The sequence below is a fragment of the Hylobates moloch genome, unplaced genomic scaffold (assembly GCF_009828535.3).
Source record: "Hylobates moloch isolate HMO894 unplaced genomic scaffold, HMol_V3 SCAFFOLD_6, whole genome shotgun sequence".
In the NCBI taxonomy this organism is placed as follows: Eukaryota; Metazoa; Chordata; class Mammalia; order Primates; family Hylobatidae; genus Hylobates; species Hylobates moloch.
The window spans coordinates 37,598,134-37,614,877 of NW_026652281.1; the positions used below are offsets into that span (position 1 = coordinate 37,598,134).

General features: G+C 33.9%; 1 protein-coding gene across 2 annotated transcripts in view; it reads right to left on the minus strand.

Annotated features, from left to right (window-relative positions):
- Positions 1-579: 579 nt before the first annotated feature.
- WDR36 (WD repeat domain 36) overlaps positions 580-16,744 on the minus strand; it is a 36,537-nt gene continuing 20,372 nt past the window's right edge. Inside the window, exons 16-23 of one of the 2 annotated variants that reach the window (XM_032156689.2) lie at positions 16,000-16,079; positions 10,030-10,137; positions 8,553-8,650; positions 8,005-8,150; positions 5,200-5,319; positions 4,935-5,016; positions 3,340-3,527; positions 580-2,403 (exon numbers count right to left, since the gene is read on the minus strand). In XM_032156689.2, coding sequence (XP_032012580.2) covers positions 2,254-2,403; positions 3,340-3,527; positions 4,935-5,016; positions 5,200-5,319; positions 8,005-8,150; positions 8,553-8,650; positions 10,030-10,137; positions 16,000-16,079 — 972 coding nt within the window. In that variant the 3' untranslated portion in view covers positions 580-2,253. The remainder of the gene's footprint in view (positions 2,404-3,339; positions 3,528-4,934; positions 5,017-5,199; positions 5,320-8,004; positions 8,151-8,552; positions 8,651-10,029; positions 10,138-15,999; positions 16,080-16,744) is intronic. The other variant, XM_058440628.1, reaches the window with a different exon arrangement.

Here is a 16,744-nt window from a genome sequence, read left to right on the forward strand (position 1 = left end):
TATTATAGGCAAAGTACTGTTGGACAGTGCAAAAGAGATTAGGTAAATGTGAATGTACCAAAATAAAAAACTCCCAAGTAGAAATAGCAAGTTGTACAATAATATACATACACATACGTAAAAATCGTAACTATACATTTCCTGTGGCTGCAGATAACATATACACATTCCTACATTAAACACTCATAAAAACACTCTAAAAAAACATCTAGGAGAGTTAAAACTATTACTTCTACAGAGGGTATTGGGACTGAAGATGGTTTTCAAAAACGAAACAAGCAAAATGTAGTCATATATTACATGTGTAATTAAAAAATTTAAAGATAAACTAGTGTGCACAGATTGATATATTTTAAGGAAAATATAGACAAAATTATATTTTGTATTTCTTTCCCTCCCTTGATGGAAACAGTACATGAAAGGTTCTAGAAGATTACCTGCCAAAATGATGTATACTATCTAAATATATCTCAGGTAACAATACACTGAAGTCTATATGCTCACTTTAAAAAGAGAAGAAAATTTGGTTCATGATTTCTGTAAGCAATACAATTTCAGTTCACAGCTCTTATCACTTTGTTTGTTATTTACAATCTTTACTAGGTATAGAATTATATATTGGAATTTTGTCATATTCCAATTTAGAATATAGTATTTAGGAAAGAGGAAAATAGTTTTTTAAGTTAGAACTTAAGTCATGATTAACATTTCTGTCAGTGGCTTTAATAAGTCTATACACATTTCTAAATGAAAAACGAAATTGAGTACAATAACCAGATTGGCTTATTTCCTTAGTAGTTTATTAACTCTATCTTACATCACTAAATAAGAACATGAATATTAAAGGTATCACTGGTAAATGCCTTTTGAGGACTGCTTCTTCTGGAGATTGTTCTATAAAACTCTCTTACCCTAACAATGAACAAGAATGCTACTGGTGTTCATATTCAACCCACTGCGTTTCACGAAAGACCCAACTTTTGGGTGTATAAACTAAGAATAGTTTTTAGAGCACTGTGCTTTAAAGAACCGCTTATTTTTAATTCATGTATTGCAAAAGTTTTGAACTATAAAAAAAAAACAAAACGATGATGAGAAAAAAAGAAAAATCCAGGGCTACCTGGGTTTGCAATGGTTGTGAAAGAAAAGTGTACTCAGCAGTTTCTTCCCCAATTAAAAGGTCTCCCCCAAAAAAGTGTAGCCAAAAAAAAAAAACAAAACAAAATAAAAAAAACCCTGGCTTTGAAATACTCATTCTTGGCTGTGGTAGCAATAAACAATATTGCTAAAAATTGTTTACAAGGATTTATGGAATTTTTACCTTTTCAGAGGACATTAAACTCTTGTTATCTACATGTCTGCGGTGTCAATAAAAGGCCATCTTCCAATGGAATTTGGAATTTCCCTTACCTATCCTTGGTATCAGTTTAACCGTCTATAGCGACTTGCCTTGGGCAAGGAAGGGCCTCCCACATTTCTGATCCATGAACAACTTCCTTTCAGTACATTACAATGGAGAAAGCACTAGGCCACTGTTAGAAAGTTTCAATCTGTCACTGAAATACCAGCAGACCTTAGCCTGATTCCTCTCCTGCAACACAACAGGGCTGTACTAGAAGATGATTAGTTTATCCTCCAACTCTGAGAGTCAATCATTCATATTTTTATCAAAGGCCACCGAGGAAAAAAACCATTCCTTTTTTCTTCATAACAGCATTTTTATAACTACATCATGTATCAGTTTTATCTGACATTTTCAATTTAATTCAGCAATTCACAGTGAACATGCAGCTTCCCTTTATATGAAACAGATACTCAAAAAATATAAGCAGGTAATAATTTTTAAAAAATCATATAAAAGTTAAAGTGAAGAGACTCAGAAAATAAATCATTTGAGCAGATTCTTTAAGTCTTCAAAACAAAAAGCAGGTGTAATTTATTTTTTTAACTTTTTGTAGAGATGGGATCTTGCTTGCTATGTTGCCCAGGCTGGTCTCAAATTCCTGGCCTCAAGCAATCCTCCTGCTTTGGCCTCTGAAAGTGCTGGAATTACATGCATTATCTATCATGCCTGGCCAGGAGGTGTGATTTTATTTCAAGAAAGTATTTAGTATTTAAAGTGGAGATATACTGACTAGTCAGTAGTGCTAGCATTTATTTTCTTTTCACATTGACACTTGGAAAATAAGAAATGAGTTCAACTGAACCCGTTTAATACAAAAGTCTTTGATTTGTTTAGTCACAAATTTACTGTTATAACAAAGCACTTTTGAGATAATTTAAAATACACATGCTTTGATTGAAGAGTGACTGCAAATGGGTCCAGTTTTCTTCCACCTGGGATGACAAATTTGTTATTTCTTCTAGGAGTACTGGCTCTGAAGGAAGCATTTTAAGGTGTAACTGCAAAGAAAAATATGATGATTGAACATTTAAGAAAATTAAAATTTTACCTAATCTGGATTCAATTTTTCTACCAAGGAACCACAGAAGACACTAAGTAAATATTTGTTTTCTTAAGTGCTGGTTTATTACTATCTCCCATTTTCCCCTCCTCTATCAAACTTTTTTAATTATAAGGTCCTTTATGATACTGTGACTTCCTTGGTAGAATTAAAGTAGTCATCACTCCTCTCCACCTAAGGACAGTCCTGAAACTTTTAAATAATTAGATCAAGTGAACTCATTTTAGGTATAAATCAGATAAAGAATCAAATCTATTATCACCGCAAATCGGCATCATCTACCTCCTTCAACATATTATACCACTAAAGTAGACCCTCAAAACATGAATTCACCACTATATTAATCATAAAAGTAACTGTCTTACTGTCAAATGATCAAAACTCCTTTACTAATGATAGAAGTGAACAGTTTGATTTCAGTAGAAGGAAAAAAAAACAAACCCGACTTTCTATTCATAATCACAAAAAAACTTCCAAAATGTAAATAACCACTAAAAAAAGAAAAGTTAATGGTTCAGCATATTGGATCAAGCAGATCGCATAAACATGTCAGGGGGTAAAGTCAAAATTATTGTGCAGTTGGGTAAAAACAGAAAACAAGACTCCCAAGCTGCACTGTCTAGCTGTCCAATGTGGTAGTCACTAGCCACATGTGGTTATTTAAATTTAAATTAATTAAAATTCTATAAAATTAAAAATCCAGTTTCTTGATCACACTATTTACATTTCAAGGACTCAATAGCTACATGTGGCAAGTGTCTATGATACTGGAAAGGATGGATATAGAGCATACCCATCTTTACAGAAAGTTCTATTAGATAGCACTGCCCCAGAAGAAGACAAGCTGGGCAGTACTGTCTTACATTAGACTTACCTTTAGAAACAATGCAAGGTATGCCTGGGCTAACTCAAAATCACGCTTTCTGTCCAGCATCATCCCAATCATTTTCAAGAAGCTCTGCATAACTTCTACAGACCCACCACAATCAGGAGACAAGCTTCGCAGCTCTGTTTCAATTCCTGATGGGCCTGATTCTTTCAGAAGGTTGAGAGCAGTGTCATCTGCATTAAATTTTAATCCAGTTATGACTCGATTATAATCATTTAACTTAGAAAATTACAGTTTTCCTTTTATACCCCAAATAGGATATATTTAAATGGTACAGGAAATTCTTCCTGTGGGTTACCTTTTTCATATTATGTAGTAGAATGAAACCCAAAATAATTGAAAATCAGTACAAATGATGACACCAATATAAGAGAAAGTACTCAAAACACATTTTTTCTGTAATTTAAACCTTTTTCCTATTCATAAAGAAAATCTAATGCCTCGCAACAGACACGTTAGAATTTTAAAATGCTCATATATCTTCTCTCAGAGTAAATCCTAATTAAGAAGCCTATAAAGATACATACAAAAGTATCAATAGTGGTTAACATTGGGAATCCGATGAGGTAAAATAATTTTTCTTTTCTATTGTTACAAAGTTATAAAAGTACATAATCATTAGGAAATATATTACTAACAATACAGAATATATAAAATCAGAGAGGGAAGACCCCATCCCTTATTCTTACCCAGACCAAACCTACTTCTTTTCCCTAGAAGAATTGTTTATATGCACCCTAGGAAAACATACTCAGTACACTTACAGCTATTTTTATGAGTCATTTGAGAATTGCAATGACTATGCTTTAGCTTTCTGAAAAAGACTATCACCAATGAAGTCTAATCACTTTTAGATCCTTCAGTATATAGTAAACAATAGTGTTTTTATTTCTTTGTCTCCCTATAAACATAACAAGTCATTTACAAGGGCTCATCGGTATCATTCTTTGACTTTTGCTAATGTGGACTCAAGTAATCTTGGTATGAAAACAAAAGCATTTGAATCAAAACAAGAGGATAAGTTAAGATTATTAGGAGAGTGACTACAATTTTTTAAATGATTACAGTTCTTACATCTAATCACTATTATCTACAGACTGTAGCCTTCGAAATTTAAATATATTAACACAACAGATTAAAACATTTCCTTTTTAATAAAATAATTTGGGAATATATGAAATTACCTAAGCAGTCTGCTGAATTACAAATTATAAATAAAAACAAAAGACTTGCAAATTACTTGCTACAAAAATGACAAACAAAACTTTTACATTTAATTCACAACAAGAAGGATCTCCTTATTATAAATGTAGTCAATAAATGTGTCCATCTCCAATAGCAAAAAATAAGTTAGATATATGAAAAATCTTCAACAGATTTTTATAATATCAATACCATTTGAGTTTAGTGGGCTTATTTAATATAAACGCTAAAATTACTTCAAATTAAAACCAAAATTTCAATCCTTTTGATTTTTACTATCTTAACTACTGAGAACTCTGATATTTCCTTCAATTTATCCTCATATACAGTAAAATAAGCTAAATATATTAGTTAAAATATCTTATAATTCAACTTACACTTATTATTTACCAGTCCTTCTTCAAGTTTCAAGCAGAAATCTGATTTTTGAGCCAAAACTCCAAGATTTACCACTTTAGACTTAAACAAAAACAAATACACATTATTCAAATAATACAAGTATCACCCAAAAATGTATAGTTTGTAATTAAAAGCTATCATTAATTTACCCTATATCTGTAAAACTAGGTCTTGGTAAAGAAGTGCACAAAACACATACAAACATACACCGATATACTCAGAATCTTCTAATTTGTTTTTTACCTGCTGGGGCTCACTATTTTGTTCAGGTGCAGCGTATCTGGGTACAAGGCCAGGAACTGTTGGAATGAAAAATGGTGCTGATTTGGGTACTTTGGGTGGTTCCTTTGGTTTATTCTTTTTCTGATTAAGAGAAATTGAGAAAGAAAAATGGGAATTATCTTGCCAACAGTTTCTCATATTTAATTTCAAATCAATTTTAAAACAAATACCAAAAAGTAAAAGAGGAATGAAACTCTTTCACATAAGAATGTTAAAATACGATCTCTTCTGACCAATACCACACCTATCCTTAACTTGGGCTTCCCAATGCAGATCTCTAGCACTCTTGCTGATAAGGCAGAAAAAAAGTGACAGGGCACAGGAGAAGTTCTAAGACAAACACAGCTCATTTTCCTGAAATATGAATATATTTACATGAAGATATAACAAGTAATTTTAAACTTCCTTTTGTATTGAGTACAAACTCTTTCACAAAACAGGACGGAGAGCAAAATTTACATAAATACTTAACACAAAAGAATTTCTTAAATTACTTTTCTCCAAAGGAACTTTGGAGCCGGAAGCAGACTGACATTGTAAGTAATCTGATAATTTCCTTTCAAAGTACAACTCTAATTCTTCTATTTTGTTAGAATTTTTTCTTTAGTACCCTGTGCTTTTAAAAGGCAAGAAAACATGATTGCTGGTTTATAAGTATTTCAAATGCTAGTAAAATCATATTAGGAAAAACTCTACTGAAATTTCCACTGAAAGAATTTTGTTTTGGTAAGTACACTGCTACATATCAGTATCACAGGAACATTTTTTTTTTGAGATGGAATTTCACTCCATTGCCCAGGCTGGAGTGCAGTGGTGCGATCTCAGCTCACTGCAACATCCGCCTCCTGGGTTCAAGCAATTCTCTTGCCTCAGCCTCCAGAGCAGCTGGGATTACAGGCACGTACCAACACGCCTGGCTCATTTTTGTATTTATAGTAGAGATGGGGTTTCACCATGTTGACCAGGCTGGTCTCGAACTCCTGACCTCAAATGTTCACCCGTCTCAGCCTCCCAAAGTGGGACAGGCGCGCACCACCATGCCCCACCCCTCAGGAACATTTGACGAAAGAGCCTTTCTATGATAAAGTGCCTAATAAGGAAGTCTCACAATTTCACCTCACATCACTCTTCCATTCCTTAGGAGCTATAACGCCCTAGGGAGACATTCTATTCCAAAGGGAAGCCATGGTATAAAATAAAATGATCACATGAACACAGGACAAAGCACTGCAAACTGTAGTGTAAGCAGAGCCCTTTAGGATGATGGAGACTGTTACGAGTCACAATTACCATTCTAACTCACCATTCTTGAGTTAGAAAGGGGACAGTCACTGATTTGTTAAAACCATAAGGCTTTGGAGGAACTCCAAAGTGCCCTGGAAATTATCCAGTCTTATAAAGAAAAGCAAAAATAGAAGTTATCCACAGGACAAATGTAAACTATAGTCTTGGTACATTCTCTTCATTTATTCAGCAGAAAATAAAAATATTAGAGGTTTTAGCATATTCCTATCATAAAGATAATCCATTTATGTTTTCATGTAAGATTTTATGCAGTACAAACCGTATCTTAGTGAGGACCACAGTAGCCCCAAAACTCTGTTCAATTAGTTGGGCATTATTCTGACTGCTCCCCTCACACTAATCTATTTGTACTTATTAATGCCTTGCATTTGAACTATTTCATAAAGTACTCCCTTTAAAGCTGACGTGTGGACAGCATGATGAAGAGATTCCACACCATGCTCCTAGACAGCACACCTTTATGCTGATGACTAATCTCTCAAAAAGTTAGCAAGTAAAAAGAAGCAATTTTAACTTCTGTGAGGAAATGTAATGTGAAAACTTCTCTTTCCTTACCCAAGACACACACTTCTTTTCTTGTGTTATTAGTTACAAGGATAATTACTACATCTTATTAGTTACTCAGTCAATATTCCTTCAACTTTTTACCACAGCCCATACTGTGACTTAAGTACACCCAGCAGATCTAGCGTATGTGTATGTCTAACCAACTCAAGTTTCACCAAACAATACTTGCATTCATGATCAAAAGGTAACCTGAAATTTTTCACTGTATTTTTCACATGTATTCCTTTCAGTAGTTTTTGCTACTCACTAGTGGGGGATCATAAAACATACTCTAAAAAAATACTAATCTATACCACAGTTGTCCATTTTTCACGCAGAATCATAAATTCCTCAAGGACAAAGGGGCTGTTTTTTCTTCACCACCATACTCTCCAGGTACATTATTTAGTACCTAGTTCATGTTAGATTATGTACCTGGCCCTGACACAGCAAGTTCTAAAAATCTTTCGGTAGTTGACAGGGTGTGGTGTGAGATAAAGGGTTAACTTAATAAAATGAAAGTCTAGTGGAATTTCTCTGGTTCTCAAATGCCTAGCAGTAGAAATACGTTATAATGGCCATATATGTTCCCGCTTGTTTTAGAAACTTATATAAAAGTGCTTTCTTAGGCTGGATTTTAAAAGATCAGTATCCAATAGCTCTGTAGTTACAGGCTGAACTTTTGCCACATCCAAGTGTCTGCTGAGTGTTCTCAAAGTTGACACATATATGAATATCTTGTGATAATCATACCATATTAAACAATATTTGATTAAATAGCATTGTCAGTGTTGTCTTACGTATGAATTGCTCTTCTAATGCCCTCAAAGTAGGAGAAGTTCTCTCTGCTTAAAAAAATAAAAATGCTTCTGGACGCTTGCTTAGGGTCTATAAAGTGTATTAATTAAGTATTACCTTAATAACATCAAGATTAAGAAGGTTTTTCCATCGTGATTCAGGAAGAAGTGAAAGAGTCACCAATTGCTCATTCAACTGTTCTGGTGAATCATATTCTATCATTTCATCACTTGGTTCTACTGTTTCTTCTGATACTTCTACATCTTAAAAAAATTTTTCAGGTAAAATAAAAGATTTTTATCATATAAAAGCAACTTAATTCATTCCAAATTCATCTGTATTTCATAACATGTTCATTTAATGCAGCCTTGTAAACTGTTCATTTATTTCATTTACTTATGCCTGTCTTTTCCTTATTTTCTCATATTAACTAAAACTCCCATCACTAGACCCAAAACACCTTCTTCAATGGTATACTATTTGACAGCTTATCAATGCCACATCAATTATAATTTTGCATAAATTCATGAAGTCATTCAAAGTCTTTTATATCAGTTAAAAAACACTTTGATTGAATGCACTAAACTTTGCCTTTGGTAGCAATATCTCCTATATTAGGTTTATAATATTACACCTCAAAAATTACTTTGCAATTTTCTAATTACCTTGGGTTTGACAAGTACCAGGAAGCATTACTACTGAAGGGACATAATCTGCAGGAAGTGGCCGTAATGAAACAACTGAATACAGGGAAATATTGGACCTGAAAAATCAAAACATAAGCAATATTTTAAAAATTATAAAAAGTTTCTTCAGAGAAACACTCTACAATCTTCAATTTGACTACAGACTTTTATTAGTTAAAGAAAGACCTCAAAGATAGATTGTATCAATTTAAAAACGCCTTGACTTATGTCATAGATGCCATCATAACAAAGCTGTGTAAATACACTATTAAGTCTCTTTCCTGATGTAGTACAAAAACATATTAAAGACAGACCAGTAGCAGATAATACTTTTATAAGGTAAAATAAATTTCATATATTGTTTTGACATATATCAACCTTTATTTAAGGAAATTAAAAGGAAAGATGAACTCAGAGATTAAGTCAGAGTGCGAATATGCAGAGCATATTCTTGTGGTTGCTGAAAGGTCATAGATTCCCCTTCTCTAGAATGGCCCTCTAAGTAGCCATATTTCTGCTACTCAGCCTGCACCCTGGCCATGGATGACTAATCAAGATGTAGATACCGGTCCCAAAGTAGGGGACAGGTTCTTTTTCCCACACCTTATGAATCTGGAATAGAAAATAAAAATTGAGAATCTCAGGTTTCAAGTTATTAACAGCAGTACTTTATAGAGAAGGGCCATACTCCTGCTGTGAGTGCTCATAGCTATTCTTTTCTAAATTGTTGAAGCCTCATGGATTCTAAAAGATACTCTGTTTTACAAATTAAGGTGAACAGGGTCTATTTCTATTACATATTAAAATTCCTTTTGTATCTTCAAATGTAATTATAACACTTTATAATTAATTCTTTTTTAAAAAATCAATTTTTTCTTTTACCCGATAGAGGTATAAAGTTAGGAAAGAAACAAAATTTTTTCTAAACCCAGGTGATGTTCTATTTATTATGAGCAATCATAGTCCCTTACAGGTTCATCAAAAGAGAATTTGAAGTATCTTTACACAGTTATAAAAGTCATGCAACTAGAATAAATCTCAGAAAGTATTCTGCTTATACTTGTGCCTTATTTTATATACAAACTAGGCTGAAGTTCAGAAGTGATTGGCCAAGGTCATAAAGTAGTTGTGGGATACTGGCAGGAAAACCATGGCCTGGCTGGGGACTCCCTTTTCCTAAACTTTTAAAACTCACTTATTCTTTCTGTGAATAAAAGCCAAATGTAACAGATAAAAATCAATCATGTGGTTTAGAATATACTTAAGCAAAGCTGTCTACATTATCAAGCAGATGTTGAATCACTCACAGACTTACAGTGAATTAAGTATCTATGTTAACTTGTGACATTTCCATTTAATAAATTTAAAAACAGCCTAAATGACAGTTTTAGCAACTCTAACTCTCTGACAATACAATCTTCTTCATCCCAAAACAGAATTGTATGAAAGAACTTACCATAGATAAATTCCAAGGTGGTCCACATGGGAAGTTGCCAGAAAGTCTCCAGTAGGAGACATAGAAACATTGAGAGGAGCCGAGTCCAACAAAAAGCAGTCTATAAGGCTACAGAAATAATTAACATGTTAAAAGTATTTGAACTCTACCAAAAAGGATATAATTCGCAAAAATATTTTTGCCAAAAAGACAAGGGATAAGAGATGCAGAAAACGTTTTTTTTTTTTTTTTTTCCATCACCAGCATCGATCAGAAAGTCACCACTAATAAGCAGCTTTGTTAACTAAGTTACTATGTGAAAATAATCTCACTCAATGAGAAAGACAACATTAACTAGACTGACTAACTGGAGACGCAGTTTCAACAACAGGGAGGAAACGGGAGGAAATTTTCTGTTTTTCTAGAATACTAAATTTTGGTAGACTGACTTGGAGACAATGATAAAGATATAACATTTAAAATAAATCTAATTATCAGTATTCTGTATTTTTGTTACTTCAGTGAAACTAAGGAAAAGCTTAGGCAAAAGGAGAAAGTAATGTAACAAAATGGATATAAATAAGAATAGTAATTTAAAAAAAGCTTTTGAGCAACTGTACCTATTTTTCAAATAAGTAATCATGCTATACATGAAACACCATGAAAATTCAGTCTCTAGAGAAGAACCATAAAGCACTTTATGGAAACTAGTCCCATAGCTTTAAACTGCTGAAGGGATTTACAAGTTGGGGTGAAAGGGAGACTAACCACAAACCAGGTGGAAGACGCAGAATGGGCTTCACAGAGAACACTTATGTTTGAGAGGAGCTTTACAAATGGACAGGATTTCAATGGATATTGGTGTCTAGTAGAGAAAGCATTTCCTGGCTAAGAGAAATGTAGTGGATAAGGCAAGGGAAAATACAATTGTGTAGAGTGAGGAGTGCAGTTTTGTAGGACCATTAAGCATAAGCATAAGGCTGCGTACAACGTCTTATATACCAAACACCTGAGTTTGTGTTAATCTTATAATCAATGGAAAGTTATTAACCACTTAAGAGGAGATAGTGGCATAATCTTCACTTCTATGGAAAACTTGCTATCAGAATGCAGAATATATTTGAACAGAGAGAATGGTGACAGTATGGTAGTAATCATCTAACAATCAACAAAGATAACTAGGATGGTGGTAGCAGGAGTGAAAAGAGGTATATTTAAGAAGCAAAGAGAAAGGCCTACACTGATCTGAATCCTGCTGAAAGACCCCTTAGGCTGACTAAAAGTGAGAATAGCTTTAAGCAGAATATACTGGTTTTTAATTACAGCTTTTCTGAAGCCAATATATTATTATCCATAGGAAGGTACACACCAATGACTCAAGTTCCGGATGTACATTAATACAAATTATTTCAAGAACAAGATTAACACTTTTTTAGTGTTCTGTGTGAAGAAGTATCCTCAGTACTTGAGTGTGTTAACTAATTGAATCTTCACAAACCCTATAAGACAGATCAGTCCAGAAAACTAAGGCCCAGTAAGATTTGAAAACTCGCTCAAGGTAGAAAGCAACTGGATAAGGATTTTCACCGAAGCAGTTCTACCCAATCTATATTGTTAGCCAATATAAATTCTAGTAAAGCCACTACTGAAACTAAAACACAACAACAGGGCAACAGCTTACACACACTGAGGGTATGCCTACAACGGTGATTCATGGGACACACTGTGAGCAGCTCAAATGTAAATGAAGACTGTCCGGTGGGAGGCATTAAGTTGCTTGCCCATAGTAAAACGCCTCTCTCAATTTGCTAAAAGAGCCAATAAAAATGTAAACCTTAAACAACGAATGCAAGATGGAAAAAAAAGACAACAATTAGAAGCACTGGAAACAAACACACACACATTAAAGTGTGTTCAGGAAAACGACTGCTGTTTAATTGTCCATTATGGGGAAGGGAGCAATAACCTGTCTGATTTCTGTTCAAGTCTGTTTTGAAAGCTCAAAAGAATGGCTTTTATTGGGAATCAAGGGAATTGGGGAAAAGAAAACATTTGCTAAATACTTATCCTCTGCCACAGACTATTAAATTATTTATGTTAAGTCATTTAATCCAAACAATCCAGAGATGAAGATATTATCCTAACACATACAAAGATTAAACCTAAAACACGGCAATTTCAAATCTTAAGGTATTTCCTTTGTCTTAATATTACTCACCAGAAGTTTACATACGTGAAGGGTAAAACTTCCTAACATGTTTAGGAACTATCTGTTAAAAAGCTTACTGCTTGAGCAAACTTATTTTACTTCATACTATAATTATCTTGTCAACTTCATTGTGTAACTTCATTTCCACAGCTGTGGTGTGTGGGTAGATGGGACTTCCATTATATAAAACCACCAAATTGAGGAAGGTGGTTTCCACATACACAGCATATTCTACACTGCCACATTAGTTCATGAAACATAAATGCACAGGCTCATCCCAGACCTAAAACTACCATACAGTTTCATGGTAATCTTAAAAAGTAAGTCCCAAGGTACCTTACAATTTTTTCTGAAAGAATATTAATACAATTCCTATTCTAAGGGATCAGATTTACAATATCAGAGCCCTGCATAACCATTCAGAAGGTTGTTTCTGATTATTATTCTGAGCAAATGGAGACTGCTTCCATATGTTCTATTTCCAAAGTGCTAAAATCACCTTCCACAGAAATCTTTAAGGAAGAAGGGGATGTTTCTGCCTCAGTGAGAAATTCAAAACAATGTTCTATTCCAATTCTTCTCATGTAATCCTCCTCAGGAAGTAGGGGTGGTGTGAGACAGAACAAATGAAAAATTCTATTAAGATTATTTAATTTTACATATTTCTCACCCCTCAAAGAACTCAATCTGGGCTGGGCACGGTGGCTCACGGCTGTTATCCCAGCACTTTGGGAGGCCGAGGTGGGTGGATCACTTGAGGTCAGGAGTTTGAGATCAGCCTGGCCACATGGTGAAACCCCAACTCCATTAAAAAAAACAAAACAAAAAAAATTAGCCAGGCATGGTGGCGCAAGCCTGTTGTCGCAGCTGCTCGGGAAGCTGAGGCAGGAGAATTGCTTGAACCTGGGAGACGGTGGTTGCACTGAGCCGAGATCGTACCACTGTACTCTAGCCTGGGAGACAGAGCAAGACTTCGTCTCAGAAAAAAAAATAAAAAAGAATTCAATCTGAATTTCTATTAGATCAAAAACAACCAGACATAAAAGGTGGTGGTAGTGGTGGAGGAATGATAATTTTAGATAAAAAATTTCAACTCTGCTCCTGTGAAAATTTTACAAACATAAAAAATGTTTCAGCGCTTTAAAATAACTTTACAGGAAACTTTAATACCCATGCAATTTGTTTCAGATAGGCACAATTCCAGATGGATATACCTGTATGTTAATACACTCAAGGGTTTACTCATAGATAGCTTCACTTTCCAGGCTATGTAATGTGTTTTCATTATTCAAATTATTTAATTGAAAGAAGAACTAGGAATTTCCAAAGGTTGTCATACTAATTACGCTTTTTTCCCCAAGCAAATCAGTTCATATTTAAAACAAGACACAGTCTGAGCAAAGATGATAACATAACTGTTGAGAAATCTATTTCTCCTGTGCTTATTTTGTGCTCTGTCATTTATAAACTAAGTCGCCTTAGGCAACTCATTTAATTTCCCTAATAGCCTCCACTTCCTCATTTTTGAAATGGGACTAATAACAGTAATAGTACCTACAACTTGTTAGGATATGAAAAATAAAAGCATATACAGTGCCTAGCAGCACATTGTGTATCTTAGCTTAGTTGCAATTAAGCAGCAGCAGTTGTTGCATAGTTATTCAAGCTCTCTCATTTGGTCCACTTCAAATTTTAACCAAAAACTTTTTTCTTTAATAAAAATATACTTTTCTTCAATCAGTGTACATTTTATTACATTTTCTTTTAACAATTCGATGTGGTCACTTCTTGCTCTTGTACTACACCCAGCTTCATGCCTCTCTATTCACTTAAAATTGCCTGTTCACCTAAAAATAAAGATACTAGAGCTGAAAATCTATCAGATTTGAATCTGTTCAACTTTTTACTGATATAAGAAATTCAGCAAAAGGCTAATGCTGAGTCAAAGGTTAGTGGCTTTGAATGCTACTTTCAGATCCTAATTCTTTCATTCCAAAGACGAATTTACCACTTATAACACATTGCCAATTTACTACTACTGAATAATCTATCTCTCCCAGTAATATAAACCAAAACTATTAAAAAGGAAAATGAAAAGGCACTATGCCAACTCTACTATTTATACAACTTTCTTATTTTAAAGCAATTCAAATTATATAACATTAGCTTTTAGAAAATAGCAACAGCCCAAGAAGTGTCAGACCACTAATATTTCTAATAGTGTCTTTAACAAAATGTTTTTTTTAATTGAAGAAATACCAACTTTAAGTGAACTTTCTGAAGCCAAAGGAGGATACAGTCAATAAATTCGATTTTGCTTCACTCTATTTTAAGTGAAACAGACACACTTGTGGACAAAGGTCCCTGGTTATTAGAGCTGGACCCACTAGTGACAATAGTTAGCTGTGCTTATTACAAATCCAGTGTATATGCAAGATGGGGAGGTACGCCTCAGGCCTGTTTCAAACTTGAAGGGAACTGAGGATATCAGGGTTTTTCCTTCCTAAAGGTCAAACTGTTTTCATGTATGAGCTTATCCAATTCTTGAGTAGGAAGAGGAAGTGAACAGAGCTTAATTTAGGAATATTTTAGATTAAAAGGTACCACCTTCCTTCTCATTTTTCTCACCTATCTTTCTCTAATGGTATGTTACTGTTAAATTAGACGTTTTGCTATTCCCATAATTCTTCCTTTCTTCATACTCATCTAAGCAATCCTACATTAAAAGAGATGATTTTAAATGGTATCTATACCTACTTAAATTTTAACAACAAAGCCCACACATTCTGTATGTCTCCTCTGTTCATACCACTTTCTCTTTAAAGTCCTGGATTAGTAGCAAATTTCAACCCATGAAATAGATTTCTGAACATTTGTTAGGTTTTAACCAAATCCGAAGACACACATTTTCACCACTTTAAGATATAGTTTGAATGTCCCCTCCAAAACTCATGTTTAAACTTAATCCCCAAAGTGATGGTATTGAGAGGGAGTGCCTTTAAGAGGTGACTGGATCATGAGGGCTCTGTCCTCATTAATGGATTAACCCATTCATGGATTAAGGGATTATCATGAAAGGGAAACTGGTGGCTTTATAAGAAGAGGAAGACAGACTCAAGCTATTACATTATCACGCCCAGCCCCCTTACTCTGTGATTCCCCATACCACCTTGGGACGCTTCAGAGAGTCTCCACCAGCAAGAAGGTTCTCACCAAATATAGCCCCTTGACCTGGGGCTTCTCAATCCCCCAAAGTGTAAGAAATAAACTCCTTTTCTTTAGAAACAACAGAGTTTCAATATTCTGTTATAAGCAACAGAAAATGCACTAAGACTATCTAAAATGCCTTCTTTTAAGAACTATGTCAGAGAAGCAGACGAGATACACAAAAAGGAAAAGTTAGAAGGTTTGACCTTTTAACTAAATTCAGCATGAACTAAAAAAAACTCAAAAGTTTGCCATCCTTAAGTCTGAGCTTTATTTTGGAGTATCAACGTCAAATGAGCTTTCTTAAGGTTTAGGCATCTCGCTTCTGTATCTCAATTTTGCAGGATGAGAAAACCTAAGAGAGATTTCATTTTTCTATTATGTTTCATGACAATACTACCTGCTGTTTAGTTATCAAAAACACTCCAAGGATACAATATAGTCATGTCAGAAAAATCTCCAAATATAGTCACATTGAAAAAGCATATAACCCATTAACTGTTGGTAAAAGTCACATGTGAAGAAAATAACTTAGAAATCTTATAGAGGTTAGGGATTTAGAAATATAAACTTACCACCCAGAAGGAAGGTCCCAAGTCCTAATAGAGCAATCCATCGCAGCACTTATTAACCAACGACCATCAGGACTAAAAGCCTTTAAATTAAAAAAAAAAAAAAAAAAATATATATATATATATATGTATGAATATATTTGTATGTATGTGTGTGTGTATATATAGTTAACACCTTAAAGAATGTAATAAATGAAAAGATAATGCAGGTTTCATAAAAAAATTAATTTGACTAACATTCAGGCTGCCTTATTTTATATAAAAGAAAATACTACTTCCTAAATACCACTGATTTGGAATCTGGATAAAGATTAGACTTTTAAATGAATTATTAAAAGTTAAAAAAGTGTACTGCATTAATTTTCAAACCATAATCTTCTGTTTATTTATAGACAATGTTTATGTGTGTGATAAGGGCTTACTTTTCTTGAAGCTTAAGTTAAAAATCTTTTCTCTTTTAATAATGCTTTATTTCTAAACAAACTATAATAATCAGATTTTCAAAATAAATTTAAATAAACTACTTATGCCATCCATTATTTTTTTCTAGCTATGAAAATTGATAAATAATAGATCTCTGCCTGTAGTACCTAAGGGTTGTGAGGCACAAATCAGATCACAGGTGAAAGATAACCCAAAAGGAAAAACTTTGAAGTTTACAGTTGTAATAGACTGTTCATCCAGCAGTTTAAATTAGTAGATGATACTGGGATACGTAAATGTTAATTTGTTCCTCAGGCTGCAGTAA